Below are 20,259 nucleotides of genomic sequence, written 5' to 3'. Positions count from 1 at the left end.
TATTATCCAATAAAACCCCATCCATTACAAAGTGGTCCAGACCATCAGAATGGGATAATTAAGTATTTTGTAAACACACCAAATTCCCTATAGAAGACGATTAATCGAAATAGCAGCGTTATGGATATCTACTCGTGTGGTCCAAGTCCGCAACAGTGACTTTATTGTATCCTTGCCAAATAAAGAGACGATCCGATTTCCTTTTGTTGAATGATGTTATGTCGTAAATCATACTCCATCGCATTGTGTGTGGGAATCTCTATTTATTTCATTTCTCTCCACTGTCTCTAAGTGAAGATATACCTAGTTATGTAGTACCTATGTACTAGGTGTCTAAAGCAGAACAAAACCATTGTTTCTTGGAAGGTTGAGCTATATTAATATTTTATGCGTTGTTAACGCTGAAGTTTGTTAACTAAAAAATATAAATAGGAAGAAAGATTTTTATTCAAAATATAACAATAATAATTAAATTAAACAATATTACCTATACAATAAGTGTTTTTGAATCGACAAAAGAATCTATCGGAATCTATCACTGCACTGGTTCGGAAATCGGAATGCCATTCCTATCGAGAGCCAGCAAGAATCTCGGCGGTTGCTCTTTTTAACCGACTCAAGAAAGGAGGTTCTCAATTCGACTGTATGTTTTTTAGTATGTTTGTTACGGGATTACTCCACCACCGAAGTGGAGACGCCCCGCACACCCGCATAGCCTCCGCGCTAGCACAGTGCGGGATAGCGCGGGTGACGTACGGGTGTGCGGGGCGTCCCCCGGCTTCATACCCATATTGCCATCCCGACCTGTCGCGTACTATATTATACTTATCTAACTCAATAGCTCAACTGGTAAAGGAGTGGACTGAAAACCGAAAGGTCGACGGTTCAAACCCCGCCCGTTGCACTATTGTCGTACCTACTCCTAGCACAAGCCCGACGCTTAGTTAGAGAGGAGAGGGGAATATTAGTCAACATGTTAACATGGCTAATATTCTTTAAAAAAAAAAAAACTTTATCCGTCTGTCATGCAACTGTAGTTAAGACTTCTGAACCTTACAACGATATAACCAGCACAGTCAATAACATGCGTGGGTGTCCACGTGGAATTAAAAATCAATCAACCTCAAATGCGTAGGTAGGTAGGTATAGGTACGTTTCGATAACAGTCCGACTTATTGTGCTCCTGCCAAACAAAGACGATACCCAACGATTTCCTTTCACAATAATGTTTTGTTGCTAATCATTGTTCCTAGCTTTGTACCTATGTATTTAAGTACCTACCTATTTATTATCGCTCGACTGGGTTTGAATGAAAAAATCATGAAAAAATATAACAAATATAGGTAAGATCGAGTATAATAAAACGGAATGAAGGAAGGATTTGTCTGAAATGGATATTTATTTGGTACAGTAGATCCCATGATTTTTACCCAACTTCGGCTAAGCCAAAAGGAAGGTTTATGATTTTAGCAGAATGACTTCTCATTAATTTATTGACATTTATTAAGTTACTTAATGAAGTTTTGCAAAAATACTGGTTTTTAAGAATTTGCATGAATAACAAGAACTAAAAGTTATGAGTAGCAAAAATTGTGTGGCCTTTTTGACAAATAACAACATTGCTGAGTAACTTATCGACACATGAGAGATAAACTGATTCACACCCGTTTTCACAAACGTCACTATGAGGTCTCATAGTGCGCTCGAACACACAGTGTAGGTTCCACCAATCAGATTACTGTATCACGTCAATTTACAATAATCTGATTGGTTGAACCAACACTATGCATTCGAGCGCACTGTAAGACCTCATAGTAATGATTGTGAATACGGCCGTCAAATTCAGTAATTTGAACATGGCAGATTGTCTACCACGGCTCGCACAGTTCATACTTCTCTATACACTCGATGAGCCAGCCTATCGGCAAAGCCTTCAGGTGTGGCATGTTGTACAAGGGCTCATACGTATCCTTGTATATAATGTAATGAGAACACTTAAACAGCTTGCTTGTCTCTGAAGCATGATATGGCACCAGCTGTTCAGACTCTGGAATGAGTTCTGGGTTTGGAGCCCGTCTGAGGACAACCCCACCTGCATCTGTAACCAATTTAATCAACATTGCCTTGGTTAACACGATTGTTGGACTGATCTCAAACTTTATGTTGAAATTGTGGAAATAGAAGTGGCATCCGTCGAAAATTCCAGGCAGTTGCTTGTATTTGTTGTAACGCGAGTTCCTCGGCCCGTTGTATATTTTTGTGCCAACTCCAATGACTTCGTAGTTCTTGAATTGCGCTAGTTTCTTTTCGGTCGATTTTGTAATCCAATTTGTTGTTAAAATCCAGATACCGTTAACGATACCTAAAATAAACAGACAACAATAAATTAAAAATCTAAACCACTCCTGACAGCTACAGATGAACAAATTGCATTGTATAGCACGCGACAGGTTGAAATGGCAATCGCACCCCGCACACCCACATAGCCCCTACGCTAACCCAATGCGGGCGAGCGCGGGTGACGTAGGGTTGTGCGGAATGTCCCCCGCCTCATACCCCGATTGCCATCACAACCTGTCGCGGACTATAGTTGGGATCTAATCAAATGAGCTCAGTGGCTATCATTCAATTGAAATATTGAGTGAGTGAATCAGTACGATGAAAGAAAAAAGAAAGGTACCTTGTAAAACCTCCACAGTTGATGCGCAAACGTCATTTTCGTCAGTATCAACAATCAAATGAGTCACTTTCTTTGTTAACTTTGTCTCAATATGCAAATTGGAATGATGCTTTGCCAACATTTTGAGTTTATTAAGCACAGTACGAAATGCAGATACACAGTACACGGTTATTTCTTCAAAATCCAACTCTGAATGCAGTTCTGATATATATGTTATGTTTATTCCTTGGGTTTGGATGATGTTTTGTTCGGCTTGTTTGAGAAGCTGTTTCATTTCTTCAGAGGCTAATTGGATCGGAGTCTCGCCTTTACAGTTACGCGCATTGATGTTTGCTCCGTTTTTAACCAATTCAATTGCAATTTCCTGAAAAAAAAAAGTTGCTTGTTGAGTTTACTATTCTTTTTTGTACTAAAAAATTGGAAGTTTATACGGTATTAGTAGGTCTAGATTTTCGTATGGAGCGGAAACTTGGGCACTGACAGTCGCGCGCTATGGCCCAGGCCGCAGACCTTGTAGTTATACCTTTCTTCATGGTTACACCATCTTATGGTTACACCTTACCTTGTGGTTATACCTGATGGCTTCATGTAACGGAGTTTCGTTTCCTGGCCCAGGCACATCTATCAATGTATTGTGTTCCAAGAGGAGCTTGAGTAGATCCAACCTTCCATTTTGAACAACTTCGTGCAAAGGGGTCCAGCCCGCATTATCCTTGGTATTGGTGTTAGCTCCCTGATTCAGGAGCTCAATGACGGACTCAACTTTGCCCAAACGACAAGCAATGTGTAGTGCTGTCTCCCCTTTCTTGTTTTTCTTCTCGTTACCTGTAGGTGTTGGTAAAACAATTTACTAAAAAAAAAATAATGTCTAAACTGCCTTATATATAACCAAATAGTCATACAAGTGTAAATTAAAAATTTATAACACCCCCAACAAGTGAAGGTTACAGTAACTAGACTGATAACTTTCAAACGGCTGAACCGATTGCTTGGATTATAGCTAAGAACACTCTCAATCAAGCCACCTTTCAAACAAAAAAAACTAAATTAAAATTGGTTAATTAGTTTAGGAGCTACGATGTCACAGACAGATACACACGTCAAACTTATAACACCCTTCTTTTTGGGTTGGGGGTTAGCAAAAGATGGACTTAAGGCCAAGAAATCTTAGCAAAGTAATTACCTTTATTTATATTAGAGCTAGCAGAAGACAGTACTGTAGTGTTCAATCCAGCTTTTTGTATTTTAAGATCGCTTTTAGAAGCAGCTTTAATGGATGTGTTAATTAAAACACTAGATTTTTCAGGTTTGTTTTTTGGTACCATCTGAAATCAATTTTAAATCATTTTAATAGTAGCAAGGGAAAGATAGATTAATTATTCAATCATGGTCATCGTCATGAGAACTCTCAGGCATGCAGGTTTCTTCATGATGTTTTCTTTCACCATTACAGCAAGTGATATTAATTGCTTAAAACACACGTAACTCCAAGAAGATAGTGGTGCATGCCCGGGATCGCACCCCAACCTCCTGAATAGGAATCAGATGCTTTAACCACTAGGCTATCACCACTTTTTACCAGGAAATGCACAATTGCAAATAGCATTCTATTCTCGAGTCAGCAAAACTGCTGCACTATAGAAACGGGTCAGTCCCATCAGAGCCCGAAACACATTATTATGTTGCATTTGAAGGATGCTATAAGCTTTTGCATACTGAACCCACAAACTGCAAGAGAAAACCTTAAAGACTAGCCTCTGCTCTCTACCATATTTAACATATTTGAAGCCACAGGTCAATTTATTATGCTCAAGTATTTAAATCAATGTAGCTTGTTAGAGGCACCATTAAATTTCACCAAACACTGTATCTGGTTGTATTCCACTGTCCTCAAAGACAATGGACTATGAAGACACTATCATATCATTCTCATACTCTTTACACTACACATAACTCTTCAATATAACTATTCTATTAGTTTACGGATTATTTTATTGCTTGCCTCGGGTGTAAAACGTCCAGATTTACTTTTGCCGCCTTTTTGGCTCGTATTATTCGACGTTTCCGTTTGTAAGTTTATGTCCGTGGGAACACTCTTTTGGAACTCTTCGAAAATTTTACAAAGATCTCGGGCTAAGTTAACATTACTTTCAATATCACCATCCTTATAAGTTGTGCAGTTTGTTAAAGGGATTTTGCAGGTTGGGCAGTGGGTAAGGCTCCCAAAATGCGCGGAACACACCAAATGAAAACAAGCACTCAATGTAACTGGGTCTTTGAGCATTTCCGAACATTGACCGCAGGTGTAGTCCTGCTTGACCGCGTCTAATGCTGTTAGGAAATTTTGCAACTTTTCTTCTTTGGCAGTCATTTTAGTTTTTAGACTTTTTAGAATTAAACAACAAACATTAGCATTTAGCTAAAAGTTTTGCTACTGCCGCGTAAATTCACAAAACAAACTTTTGACAATAATGACAATTGATTGACAGTTTAAACCTTTTTTTTTTTCCTTCTCTCTCTGGCTTTACACTGATTAGCCAATGTCAAGTGTGTAGTTATTTAAACAAGTTAGGAAAACTATGTATATGTATAAGTATGGACTTCGTCTGTGCCGGCGCCCGCCGACATACACGCGGCGCCCCTTTAGAGCGCTTCTCAGTCAGTTCCTCGGTCAGTTCCACCACCAATAAACACCAGCGGGACACAAAAACCGGCCACTTCTAACAAAAAAACACTCCAAAAAGTCACAACACGCGCGCCAACAAACGCCACCACAGACAAAGTCAGTTTGACACTGGCAATGACAATTTTTTTTTTTTCTTCTCTCGTCTGGCTTTACACTGATGAGCCAATGTCAAGTGTGTAGTTATTTACAAGTTAGGAAAACTATATGTATAAGTATGGACTTCGTCTGTGCCGGCGCCCGCCGACATACACGCGGCGCCCCTTTAGAGCGCTTCTCAGTCAGTTCCTCGGTCAGTTCCACCACCAATAAACACCAGCGGGACACAAAAACCGGCCACTTCTAACAAAAAACACTCCAAAAAGTCACAACACGCGCGCCAACAAACGCCACCACAGACAAAGTCATGACAATTTTTTGACTTAAGCAGTGTTTCCAATAAACTATGGTTTACCATAAACTACAGTAGAAATGGGTAACATTGGTTTAATAGCGGGGGTTTTTAAGATGCCATTTTAAAAAGTATTGCGTAACTATGTTGGGGACAGTACGCAGAGAAACTTTTATAAAATAACGAAGATCCCTTGCTGGCTCTCTCTCTAATATATAAACAGATTAAAAAATTCGTACCTAAAGGAATGCTAAAGGATTGATTTTCTCATAATTTTCCTCAGATCCTGCTTTTTCGGACAAAGAACAATGGTTTATTATAGAAAAAAGTGCCTTTTTCATATAAAAATTTCACTAAAATCTATAAAGTGCCAAAATAACCTAATTTTAAGAAAGATGATAATAAAATCAAAGTGGCAATTTAGCCTAGTAGTAAGGTCTCTTACACCTGCAGGGGTCGGGGGTTCGATCCCGGGCAACTCTAACTTTTCGATGGGTTGATATTACATAATATTAAAATACTTATAAATATTATAGACAGCTCTTATAGTCCTACCACAGCTGTTCATGACCTAGGTACATCAAAAAAAATCTATGGATACCCACAAAACCGATTTCTGTTAAATAGTAAATATAGTAACCTAACATAAAATAAACAATGAAATTTTATTGAACGTAAATAATATTTCACATGAACGGGAACTGTCAGGACTTCCGCGTTAGTCGTTCCGCATCACTAAAACTCATATTATTTATATCGGAAACATGCAAATCTCAAAAATATGGCGGCTTTTATATACCTATCTATTCGGTTTTTGCTATATATTTACATTGGCTGCGCATTGATAATTATTATACCTAACTACATATAGAATATGTATTATTATGTCAGCATGTCCTAAGCGTTTCCTTTTTCGCATAATAAATAGGTATAGTAGCTGAAAACAATAATTGTATTGTTAACACGCGTTTTGAAGCTTGAAAGTCTTTGTTCTTTGAGTGCTTTTCATTGTACTCGTAACTTGGGAAAAGGAGTACCTAAGTATGTACGATTATATAACTTAGGTACTAACTTAATATTAGCTTAAAAACTAAAATACAGCAGCAATGAATTCAAGTTATTAAGAAACTTTTCCATTGTATACCTACCTACCTACTTATTGCTTTTAAATGTGCTAAACTGCTAACGTAGAGTTTTACAGCAGTTTTTATTCGATGATAAGTAATTAACCATGGGGTGTTTCTCTATTTGGAAGATAATGTAAGATACGTAAGATAAGAATATGTAAGATAATTATTGATTGATAGGTCGCAAGATAAATTACTATGTGGGTTCCAAACGCGCCCTTTCGTAATGCTGCCGAGCAATAATTGCTTAAAAAATTGCCCATGTAGGCTATAGGTAAACACACTATTAGGTTGCTGTGTGGGACCGTTGATGTCAGTCAATAAATCTTTCCTTTTGTGAATAAAAATTTACGTTATGTTTAACTTAAAATAATACTTATAATAATAATGTAATCATTGCCACCAAGGGACCCGTCTGCTCATCCGCCCTAGTTAATTAAAAGTTCCGTAATTAGATTCATTAATGTAGATTCATGCAATTAGGCTACTCTATCTGCTCTTCAAATGCCATCGTGGTGACCGACTGATGATATCACCCGAGTCGTGACTTTTTGAATTCTAATTTAATGTTAAGAGTGGCCTCTAGAGTCTAGGGTTCTTTTAGAAAGACGAAGCGCGTTGCGCGGTGCATCTGGCGCCATTTCAAATCAAACGTATGCTTGTAATTGATACTGGTAGTATTACCTACCTATAATAAGAGAGGTTCATGTACTTGTAGAAACGTACCTACCTATTAATTATTTATGTGCATTATTCGTGCGTTTTGTTTGATATATAGCGAAGAGCGAGTCAAGTCTTTTTGATAACGATTTTTTTTTAATTTCTTGTCATATGCGATCAGTCCGAGAACTTTCATTAAATTAGTTGTATATAGTTAAAGTTGTATATAGTATCTATATGTTGTGTAAAGTTTGCACTCATAATATTTCCTATCAGATAGCGAGGTCGAGTACCTGTACGTTTTCTCTTTAAACGTCTTGTCTCGGGCATTCGTCACTCCTCGATCAAGAACCATCTAAGGACATTACTAATTTTGGCAGTCGTCATCAGCTTTAGTAGGTATCCTAACTTGCGATTTGATAATAATAATCGATTTTAATGATACCTACCTATTAAACAGATGTAGATATCCATTAACTGCGTTGACTTGGTTGACACCCAGGATTTCATTTGACTCGCAAATTCGAAACTTTTTAGAAGCAAGTGCTTATCAATTAAATACCTAATAACTTCATTAATAAAATAATATTTTTGTTCAGCTGGTTCCGGCACAGAGTCGCCTTTAGACGACACGACAGTGGATATATCGTCCAGACGATTCCGGGCAGAGTTTCTTCAGGAGTGGCACAATTCCCCAGAAGCACCGTACTTCGACCCCAGTACCCCGAGGAATATCACTGGATTGGTGGGACACCCTGTAAGGCTTTTATGCCGCGTGAAGAATTTACAGAACAGAACAGTGAGTTTTTCTTTCATCCTTATCTAAAACTTGTTCAAATTTTTTTTCATCATTTTTGGGGGTCCGTACCCGAAGGTTCCCAAATATAATGCGGTCACAGAATACATCTACCTACTTACCAAGTTTCAACAGTATAATTCTTATAGTTTCGGAAAAAAGTGGCTGTGACATACCGACGGACAGACAGACAGACATGACAAATCCATAAGGGTTCCAGTTTTTGCCATTTCGCTACGGAATCCTAAAAATGATCCGCATTCCATTTTCACCACCATTTGTCGGGCCAACTATGTATTGATCATCTGCAATAGACACAAGAGACTCGACCTAAAAAGCTCCAATAACACAATCAAGGCCAATATAATATTATACTTATTTGTGTCATTATTTTTATTTCACGAAGCGAACAAAAGCGTTCCGTTTGACGATCAAAGCTTCTGTTGTTCCGTTTCTCGTTCGGAAACGTTATTATTATCGAATACACTGTAGGATCCATGTTTATTTTAACAGTATAAAAATATAGTGGACTATTTATTTTCACTAGCTGACACCCGCGACTTCGTCCAACAATTAGCTCTATTCTTGAGACATCACATCACACTAATATTATAAAGGAAAAAGTTTGTATGGGTGTGTGTGTGTGTGTGTGTGTGTGTGTGTGTGTGTGTGTGTGTGTGTGTGTGTGTGTATGTTTGTTACTCCTTCACGCAAAAACTACTGAACGGATTGGGCTGAAATTTAGAATGGAGATAGATTATACCCTGGATTAGCACATAGGCTACTTTTTATCCCGGAAAATCAAAGAGTTCCCACGGGAAATTTAAAAAACCTTCATCCACGCGAACGAAGTCGCGGGCATCAGCTAGTAGGTAAATAATAATTATTATTATTAAAAAAGTTTAATAGTATTCATGTTATTGCTTCCCTTAGAATACTTCGCAAATCATTTAGTACCAGTGACTTTTACAGCGCAATTTATAACCTAGTTAAATATTCAGCGAGTATCTACTTTACAAAGATAACAGTTACAGTTTTGATGAATTTCACTCGTAAAATTTTACTTTGCATATTATCCACATTCCTGCGCGTCGTCGGACCAAGTTTCCCAAAGTAATTGTAATTTATTCAAAAGTTTATATGTTTCTTTAATGTTTTTTCAAAGTGTATCGAAGAGTCGTTTTAAATAATGTTACTTTCGAATTCGGCTCTTGAGACTTTTGCGTGTTTTCTTACTGTTACACAATTTACGATTATTTTATGAATAGAATAGGTAGGTATAATGGAACAACGGGCTTATTTTCCGTAGCCCGCAACTTCATATTGTGCGTGGCGGGGTTAGGTTTTTACAAATCCCGTGAGAACTCTTATTTCTCGGGATAAAAAGTAACATAATATTATGTCACTTTCCAGGTCGTTAATAAAAATCATGTCGATTCGTAACTCCATTGCGGTGCGATCAAAACACACTTTTGCATTCTAATATCATGGAAGTTTTTGAGTTTGAAATACCTTCATTAAAAAAAAAAGTGATTAGGTGTATCTAATTTAGATGATGGATCCAGATTCTAACAAACAGAAACTTGAAAGTAAGACTAAGGTTGAAGAAAACTAACAAATAAAAGGTCGTATTCTCTAGGAGGCTAGAAATACTTTTCAGAAAACTTGGCTTATATAAAGCCTTTACACAGCCTTTTATACAGCCTTTTATAAAGTAAAAGAAATTTCTTCTCAGTTGCAGAAGTTGTACATACCTATATTTAAAAGTAGAATTTAGTCAAGGACTTGTCCAAAAATAGGCAAAATTACATAATGTGTGTACCTACTGAAAAACTTGTTCCTAAAATAAACAAAAATACAACAAAAATTTCGGCTCGAGATGAGAGGAATTTTTTTTAAATGACTGTTTAATAATGGATGTACCATTGAATCTGTGTACAAAACTACAAGTATTAAATAAACATAAACTTCTGAATATATTACTGCCACTTTGGAAAACTTTGCCCGTCAACGTGAATTATATGCTAAGTATATAATTTTATCGTTCAAACTCACCAGAACTGTTCTTTTTGTGTTTCTTAGAAAACTTGAGTAGGTTGTATGTGAGTGGGTGACCCTGTGCCCCGTAGTGTCGTCTATTCGATAAATTTTGTATTTTTATAATTAAACTAGCTGACGCCCGCGACTTCGTCCGCGTGGATTTAGATTTTTCGAAATCCCATGGGAATTTCCGGGATACAAAGTAGCCTATGTGCTAATCCAGGATATTATCCATCTCCATTCTGAATTTTAGCCAAATCCGTCCAGTAGTTTTTGTGTGAATGAGTAACAAACATACACACACACACACACACACACACAAACTTTCGCCTTTATAATATTAGTAAGTATAATATAATTATTTATTTGATACTCCTTTGAAGCTGTGGTACGCAGTTTATTCCATTTATTATTTATTGATGATTACATCTATCTATCCAAATATACATTAAGAACCTATAAAAAGAAAGTCCTGGCTCACGGTTACTGAGTCATCAATGCCCAGCCGAAAGCCTTATATTTGGAGTTTTTGGACCTATAAGACCTTAGTCGTTTTTGCTTAACCCAAGAAAGAAATGAAAAATACTCAAGTTGTATGACAAACATTATTGGATTGTAACGGCAAAAAATTCGCCCTTTAGAAACATTTTACGATAAACCAATAAAGCACGTAATCATTATTATGATCTGTAACTTTAGAAAGTGAGTATTTTTAAATGAAAAGTTACGCTGAAGGCTGTAGAGTAATAATTCAAAATATTCATATTATTTAGTACGGTCCATAATGGAGTCTGAAAATATTTACTGCCGGTAGAGGTACAGTGTTATCAATAGGGCTGCTTTACTACACACTTCGGACCCAGCGAGATTGCTATCGGCCAAGCTTATCATAAATATAAGACCTCTAGCGCCATAACCCTAAACTTTTTTATGTTAATCTAAAAATGAATATTACGATACCATTATTAAGGCAATACTGTTGATTTTTTGGGAAGTTTTTTACGTTAGTACCTACGCATAGAAAAACCACGAAGTATAATGGTAATTATATTAATAATTATAAGAATAATTACCTAAATATCAGCTTTCAAATTTTCTTACGCTTATATTCTGTTTATCAACGCTAAAACAACCGTCGCGCGTCGTATGGTGCGTTTGTCCATCTTTCAAGCCAGGACTAAAAATGATGTACCTACTTAGATAAAAATTCTGAAAAATAATAGATATACCTACGCCCGTTTCCTATACAAAAAAAAAAACAATTTTTACAATTTTAAACTATAGAAAGATCATTAACTAGGTACTAATATTATAAAAGAGGTAAAGTTTGTAAGTTTGTTTGTAAGGCGTAATCTCTGGAACTTCTTAACAGATTTTAAAAATTCTTTTACCAACATGAAGCTACATTGTTCCTGAGTGATATAGGCTATATCTGATTTAAAAAAATTAGAGATCTATACAAAAATATAACTAATACGAAGACGGTTCCAGGACGCTAGTAGTATATAAGTTACGAGTAACAGAACTTATTCATCATCAACATCTCAACCCATCGCCAGCTACCATTTACCACTACTAAGGACGGGTCTCCTCTAAGAATAAGAAGGGTTTCACCCATAGCCCACCATGGCCACGCTAGCCATGGATAGATTGGTAGCCTTTACACATCTTTGAGAACATTATGCAGAACTTTCAGGCATGCGCCATGCAGGTTTCCTCAAGATTTGTTTCCTTCACAGTTAAAGCAAGCTATAAGAACGTATAATATTTAAACTCATCGTATTAATCGCAGTACATCACTACTATTTACGGCACTATAATAGAAGAAATGAGCTACATTTTATTCAATTGCAGTGAAGGTGTGAACCAGGATTCCCGAATAGGTTTCCGAAGCCTTGATAACCTTGATAACCATTTAACTATGACTAATTGATAAATTGAACAATTGAAAAGAGCAACCACCGAGTTTCTTGCTGGTTCTTCTCGGTAGGAACGGTATTCTGAACCAGTGGTAAATTATTTGACGATTCAAAAGCACTTGTTAAAGTTTATTTGAATAAAAATCTATTATCTTATAATTTTAACTTATTTAGACCCTTCATTTTAGTTTAATTTCTCAAAAGTGGCACCTGCTAAAAGCACATACCTAATAAGTAGAACTTCTTTAGCATGTAAACGAAACTGTTAACGTAAAAGCAATTTAGGTATACAAAGTTTTCGAGCACTAACTCGACTCAAAGGGAAATTACTGTCTCAGTAGGAGCTCTTAACTAACGACCTGTAGTGAACCTTTAATCGCCGTGACTGCTAGGAATTTCATTTTAGTGAATATCTAAACTATTTTAAACTAGCTGCCCATTTTAAATTCGTTCTGATTAAATTTTTCAAACCCCCTTCCTAGTCGAAGTTAGATAAAGAGAGTTTACATGCATAATTTCAAGTTTGTAGAACCAGCGCGAGTTTGAGCCACATGAGTTGATTTTGAGATACGTTGATATGTTATGGACTAAGAGCCCGTGACGGCAAGACCTTCGTTATTTTATAAAGTTTCTATGCACATTTCCCCTATATAGGTCTGTATAGGTCTGCAGGAACGATCAATGAAGTTTAAATCATCGTGGCTTTAGCAAAAATAACTAAGGTCTGGACCTCACAGGCTTTTTCTCTATAGTCAATCGACTACCTATTTGACAAGAAAATTTAATAAAGATGCAGATACCTACTCTAGTTTAGAGAAAGAATCAACGCCATGTCAGGTTTTTTTAAATAAAAATTTGCCTAATAAATATGCAGGTATTTTTTTTTTGTTCTTTTGCGATAGGTACTCACACAGAAAAAGACTGTCATTTACAATTACATTTTATAGTAGTATCTACCTATTTACTTGGTTCAGTAACATACGGGTAAGTTAACTTGAGGGAATTGAGAATTAGGAACAGTTCACACCGGCTGAGCAGAAATGCGATATATTGATATGAGTAAGTTAAATTGAGTGACTTAAGAATTAAGAACAGTGCACACCGGCTGAGCAGAAATGTGATATATTGATAACTAGCTGATACCCACGACTTCGTTCGCGTGGATGTAGGTTTTTTAAAATTCCCGTGGGAACTCTTTGATTTCCCGGGATAAAAAGTAGCCTATGTGCTAATCCAGGGTGTAATCTATCTCCATTCTAAATTTCAGCCCAATCCGTCCAGTAGTTTTTGCATGAAGGAGTAACAAACATACACACACACACACACACACACACACACACACACACACACACACACACACACACACACACACACACACACACACACACACACATACAAACTTTCTCCTTTATAATATTAGTGTCATAACATTATTAATTACTTTGGCAAAGCGGTGCGGCGACGACGACGCGACGCGACGGCGCGGCGGTGCATAGCACAGACACCGTGTTTTGTTTTCAGTATACCAGTTTCAACGGTATTGTACGAAAACATCAAAAGATGAGTTATCATGTAATTCAGAAAACTCGTTTCCACTCCTCGACGTCTGTATGCGTCAGCCCTTACTCAACAAAATTCTCAACTCAATTTTATAAAAGGTCGTAAGCAAAAACTTAGTTCAGTACTTTGATGAGTTACTTGTAGTTTGATAAGCGATCTTGTCTGAGAAGAGTGAGATTATTCTCATATTTATGGTTTATTATAACTTTATTGTTGAGTTGAATTGCTTTTCCGACAGTTTTACGACATGACCGTGACAGGAGTACGATAGGAGTACGGGTAGAGTTCGACAAGACAACGACTAGACTACGACATGATTGCGACAAGACTACGGCAAGACTACGACATGATGATGACAATACTACGTGAAGACTTACTTTGAAGCAAGTACCATGACGTGTAGGCTATGTTGTCCGCCTGTAGTTATGTAAGACAGATGGCCTGCAGCTTCGCCCGCGTAGATTGGTCAGATCCCCTGCAGCATCAGGATTGAAGAGTTGGCATCCAAATATTTTATGGAAAAATGCCGCAAAGTTCCTCTATCGATTAAAAAAAAAAATACGCAAATCGGCTCAGAAATCTCGGAGATATCAGTGTACATAGGTAGAAAAACACAACTCCTCCATTTTTAAAATCGATCAAAAAAGTAGCCTATGTTACTCCTTGTTTAATTCTCTACTTGTCTGTGAAAGTCCAGTCACGTTCAGCCATTCCGAAGATTAGCCTTTTCAACAAGACAGCCAGATTCAGTTATGGTATCGTTCAAATAACCATATGAGCTTAATATGAGGTAGTTATTTCGAAATTACAGACAGACACTTCAATTTTATTTATTAGTATAGATTAGTATAGATAGATAACTAAGTATTTATCTGACAGGTATCCTGGGTTCGCCACCGCGACATCCACCTGCTAACAGTAGGTCGGTACACCTACACGTCAGACCAGCGCTTCGAGGCACAGCACAAGCCGAGATCAGAGGAGTGGGCTCTACGGATACGGAGTCCACAGCGTAGAGACTCAGGGCAGTATGAATGCCAGATTTCTACTACACCGCCGATTGGTCATGCTGTATTTCTAAATATTGTAGGTGAGTAACGGCCGTATTCACAATCATTACTATGAGGTCTCACAGTGCGCTCGAACGCATAGTGTAGGTTCCACCAATCAGATCATTGTAAATTGACGTGATACAGTCATCTGATTGGTGGAACCTACACTGTGCGTTCGACCGCACTATGAGACCTCATAGTAACGTTTGTGAATACGGGTGTAAAATTCTTGTATAGAAGCCGGCGTTACTTTGTGAAAGTCCATGATATACAAGGAACCAAAAGCTTTAATTTGCTACAATCCGCTGAAATTAACAAATCTGGCGCAACATGCAGCATGCGATATGCACAACCCGTCCTCCCACTGCTAAACATGCAGGATAAGCCAACACCGAAATATCCTCAAGAAATGTAGACCTTACAATGCATAATTGCAAATCGTTGCAATTAATTATGCGATGAATCTCAACAAATGGAATTATTCAAGACGCGCACCAACAAATTCCTGAAAGGTCGGCAACGCATTGGCAGTTTTTCTGGTGTTACGGCGGCGGTAATTATTTAACATGAAGTGACCCGCCTGCTCGTTTGCTATTTTTATTATTAAAAAAAACCATACAAAACTGGTCCAGACCGCGTCGGTCAAACATGCAACTATTAACTTGCCTTTAATTGTATAGTTCTGTAAGTGGAATGAAAAAGGCCGATTTTTCTCTGTGAAATCGAACCCTTGTTCAAACTTACAAACTGAGAAAAAATCTAGAAAGCTCACTGTGAAATCAAGGTGTTATTCAAATTAATCCTATTTTATCTCCATAGAACCAGAAACAACGATATCAAGCGGGGCTGAATTATTTATACAAGCTGGGTCGACAATCAATCTTACTTGTACAGTTCGGCATACTCCAGAACCACCCATCTCAATTACATGGACTCACAGAGACCAGGTTAGTACTACATTATTAACTCCAAAAATACTTCAAAGGTCACCATTTCCATGACTAACTCTTTAAGCAAATATTCCTTTTTTGCCATTCTAATAAAAAAATTCAAATACAATTCTCTTTTTTTCTTTGACAAACAGTTTCTAAGGGATTTAAAAAAATATAAATCCCCGCAGACAAAGTTGTAGGCGTCCCCTTGTTGGTATATTTAGATATTAAAATTAACCTATTGTTAGTATATTTTTTATTTGTCCGTTTGTTTATCTTCAACGAAATCGATTTTGTCGGGATTTTCCCAAAACGCTATCTAATACTAAATATCTCGTCAGTATTTTTATCATTACTAGTCTTGAAACAGAAGTCTAAACAGGTAGATATATTACCTATTGTAATTTCTCTAGCTTTGAAAGAAATGCAATATTTAACATTTTTGAGGCAGAATTCTAGAAAGAACGAATTAATATTCTGTGTAGGTACTTAATCATTCGTATAATGGACTAAATTAATAACTTAAGCGTAAGATAATTATTCCTCTTTATATGCTAAATTTTCCTTGAAATAAACTCGTGTATAAAAGTTTTGAAATACTTGAAAATTATTACGGAAAACCGTGGTACTGAGTTTACAAAGGTATTCCAAGTCGATTGTTCGAACTTTAAACTGTAATATTCTGCTCCAATTGGTCTATTGTATTACTTTTTATAGATATTTTATAGAAGACCTGAAACGCACAGAATTGACCAGAAACTTTCAGCCCCTTCTTTCTTATTCTACAAATAGTCTCAATTCATTCATCATTAGTTTGCCAAAAAGAGGGGTGTTATAAGTTTGACGTGTGTGTCTGTGTGTCTGTCTGTGGCATCGTAGCTCCTAAATTAATGAACCGATTTTAATTTAGTTTCTTTTTTTTGAAAGGTGGCTTGATCGAGAGTGTTCTTATCTATATAAATTATAAACCAAAGCGGGTACAATAATGTAAGCTCAATTGACTACAAATTGTACAGCGTTACGAGTAGATAAGCATTTATTTGTATTTACTAGGTAAGTACAGAAAAAGCTTTCAACAAATATTTATAAACATACTAAGTATTAGAAAGTGTATCTGTTCAACTGTTGTCTTTCCGATTTTGAGCACAGGGAAAATACCAACCGCAAAAACAAAATATAATTTAAAAAAAATATCCTAAAACCTTAAGCTTGAATGATAAGAATGGAATGTGAAAATATTTTTCAAGAACTAAACGAAGAAAAACATTGCGAAGCAAGTTCTTGGAATAAATTCAATGTTATTAATACCTACAATGAACCAACGGACTGGCTTAAGCCCCCAACCTACTTTGTCAAAGAAGTCTTTGTCCTTTTCTCATATTAAACCTAAGCGGGTACAATAATATAAGCTCAATTGACCACAAATTGAACAGCATAGAAGTGCTAAGCATTTATTTGTGTATAGGTACATAAAAAGCTTTCAACAAATATATAACTATCTACGCATATTATTAAGATTCGTACTGAGCATTCGCGTGTAATGTAATACTTGTACTTAGCTTAGATTTGAGCATTACATTGATGAGTGCAATTCCAAATTATTACATTGTGTGTAAATGCCATTTTTGCAAATAATATCTTTAATAAAAGTTATATTTTACACAGATAATAAACTTCGACTCTGCGCGTGGTGGTATATCTCTAGTGACCGAGAAAGGTCTGAAGAGTACCAGCCGTTTGCTCGTTCAAAGAGCGAGAGGATCCGATGCAGGAGTCTACATTTGCGGGCCGAATAATGCTCCTCCAGCCTCCATCAGGGTCCACGTGTTGTCTGGTAAGATTTTTGTTAAAACCCCTTGTCTACGGCTTGGGCATTAGATTAATTTTTATCGGTTACCACAAAAAAGTAACCAAGCTATACAAAAACTGTCAAAACATCAATTTAGTCATGGTTCAACTTGTTTTATATTTATTTTATGTCGTAAGATAGTAATTTCCAGAAATCAGCGAATATGCTTCCCTTATCTGTGAACGACATCTTCTTGATTGTCATCGCTAACCGATAGAAGCCACCGGTGGACATACTTCTAGGGGCTACTACTACTTCTACTTGTAGGGGCTTTAGGGGCTTTCACACGCCGCGGTCTTGCGCCACCATCTTCCAGGGGTTCCCTGTGACTCGTTTGATGTCGTCTGTTCACCTAGTACTTACTTAAGGGGTCTTACAACGCTGCACTTTCCGGTGTGAGATCTCCATTATGTCGGTTCCATTCTGTCGGTTGTTTAAACTATTTGTCCTGCCCATTGCCACTTCAGCTTCGTAACCCGTAAAATATGTCAATAATGGCTTTGGTTATTTTACTGATCTCCTCACAACTGAGTTGATCATGAAGAGAACCTACTTACAATATAAGTGAGTATTTTATTTCATTTCTAGGTGAGCATCCAGCAGCAATGCAGCAGGGCTGCGCAAAATCGTCCTTGGACTTCATAGTTTCTATGATGTGTGCTCTATTAGCTGTGTCTTTAGTTTTCTTCACCGACCATTTACAGTTTGGGACGTGAACGTAATTTATTATTGTAAGGACTTATACATGAATAAATAATTAAAATCGTTTATTATAGAAAAAATTAAAGCCAGATTTATTGATAAGTGGGTTACCTCAAGCTATTTTGGAGAAGAGAAAGAGAAAGAAAGAGAGAAACGGAAAACTCAAAGAGATTTCGGTTCTTTCATTATAAGGTACGAAGCCCTGAAAAAGTATTTACTAAAGCAGTTGTAAATAAATGTACAGATGTTTTTTAAATAGTATTTTGAATCCAAACCTCTTCAATGTAAATAGCATATATGTAACTGTTATTTTATTGATTTATATAATGAAAGTATTGTGTGAGATTGTTCTTAGTGAAAGTGTTTAAGATATTTCATAATATTTTTTTTGTTAAAACTACAAAATAATAAAAAGGAAACCATCTTCTAAGTAAATTTAAATCACATTTTAAAAATAATTAATTAGTATGATATAAGACTTATTGTAAATTGTACATTTACTTTAGTTAGGTACGTTTTTGACATTTTATAAAAGTGGAACATCTCTTAAGTAAGTCTCTTAAATCTTAAAAACTAAGTAGGTACTGTGCACATTGGCCAAAATGTGCTGGGCGAACGTGGTCCAGGTCCACTTGGCGTAATTTGCCTCGTGTTGCGTCTAACTTGTCAACTTTTGTGGATTTTCAAAGGATCCTGGACCAATTCGGAATCAGTGCCTACATATTATTATGGCCCGGACTAGCCGAACGCATTGAACCAATGTGTATTGGGACCTTTAAAATAATATCTATTAATCTAACTTAGAATAATTTATTATTATCTAAGTATCTGAAATCTGTCAATAAATTATTATTAGGAACGTGAAACAATTTACGGTCTCTTTTTTGTAAAATAACAACTTTGCCATGTAAATTATCGACAAATTACCAATGGATTGATTATTTATTAATATTAGTTCTAACTTTTACGCAATTTTCATAAAATGTATGAGTTAACATAAACAACGAAACGCGAGGTTAATGATTTAAGGCTTATTTGGTGGTTTATTGACACATTATAATGTAAATAATGGGTACATACCCCGATTAATCTCCCATCATGGCCACAACTCATGCAGCGGATTCGAAATATTATCAATTCGAAATCGTCAAATCGTGATATATACATACGTTCCGTTATTTACATTAAAGAGGGGTATCTCCGTCAATCGCTCCATACAAACGTAGTTCCAATTTCATTTGAATATTAAGCAACCAAAGTAAATTTTGCACACATATTCTAGAAACTAATATCTATGCCTGTGGTTTTCCAGATTTCTGTTAAAATATTCGTTTTCAAAGTTACGCGGTCTTAAAAATTCACATACAAATCTTTGAGCCCCTGTAATTTTAAAACTACATATTTTTAGAAAAATCTAAAACACCACAGGCACAGATATTAGTTTCTGGGATATGTCTGCATTTCATGGACTTTGATTGCTTAATATTCAAATGAAATTGGAACTACGATTGTATGGAGTAAGTGACGGAGAGAGCCCTGTTAACAATATCAAAACGCGAGTTACATTAAAAGGCTAATTTTCGATAATATCCGTAAGTAAACAATTTTACAAAATACGAATATCTTAAACATCGACAGCTGATAATAAATGAGCAAAAAAGGAAAATGCGTTAACGAACTGAGATAAACGAAAACCGATAAATCACAATCCAATTACCACGAGTTGATGTAACGTCGGCGGGATAAAAAAATGTTCGCTGTTAATAAACGCTTTCCTATCTACTTAAGATGTTTAAGAAATGCCCTTCATTTTAACATTTTTTTGACGTGACAACGTCTTATAATTCGATAGAGCCGGCTGCACGCAC

The 20,259-nt window shown here is 36.5% G+C and overlaps 2 protein-coding genes across 2 annotated transcripts in view; one reads left to right on the top strand and one right to left on the bottom strand.

Annotated features, from left to right (window-relative positions):
• Positions 1 to 18,717, top strand: part of LOC123869412 (fibroblast growth factor receptor-like 1) — a 54,926-nt gene extending 36,209 nt beyond the window's left edge. The window contains exons 3-7 of the mRNA XM_045912315.1: positions 8,141 to 8,340; positions 14,736 to 14,946; positions 15,728 to 15,855; positions 17,506 to 17,674; positions 18,278 to 18,717. Of these exons, the coding sequence (XP_045768271.1) occupies positions 8,141 to 8,340; positions 14,736 to 14,946; positions 15,728 to 15,855; positions 17,506 to 17,674; positions 18,278 to 18,405 (836 nt within the window). The 3' untranslated portion in view covers positions 18,406 to 18,717. The remainder of the gene's footprint in view (positions 1 to 8,140; positions 8,341 to 14,735; positions 14,947 to 15,727; positions 15,856 to 17,505; positions 17,675 to 18,277) is intronic.
• Positions 656 to 5,233, bottom strand: LOC123869411 (BRCA1-associated RING domain protein 1-like). The gene is made up of 5 exons (XM_045912314.1): positions 4,683 to 5,233; positions 3,864 to 4,005; positions 3,243 to 3,505; positions 2,681 to 3,044; positions 656 to 2,362 (listed from the first exon to the last, which is right to left on the bottom strand). Exons 1-5 carry the CDS (start codon positions 5,049 to 5,051, stop codon positions 1,869 to 1,871), a joined length of 1,632 nt encoding a protein of 543 aa, XP_045768270.1. The 5' UTR covers positions 5,052 to 5,233; the 3' UTR covers positions 656 to 1,868.
• Positions 18,718 to 20,259: the final 1,542 nt, after the last annotated feature.

This window comes from Maniola jurtina, chromosome 11, assembly GCF_905333055.1.
Source record: "Maniola jurtina chromosome 11, ilManJurt1.1, whole genome shotgun sequence".
Lineage (NCBI taxonomy): Eukaryota > Metazoa > Arthropoda > Insecta > Lepidoptera > Nymphalidae > Maniola > Maniola jurtina.
This window is presented reverse-complemented; position numbering and strand designations above follow the sequence as displayed.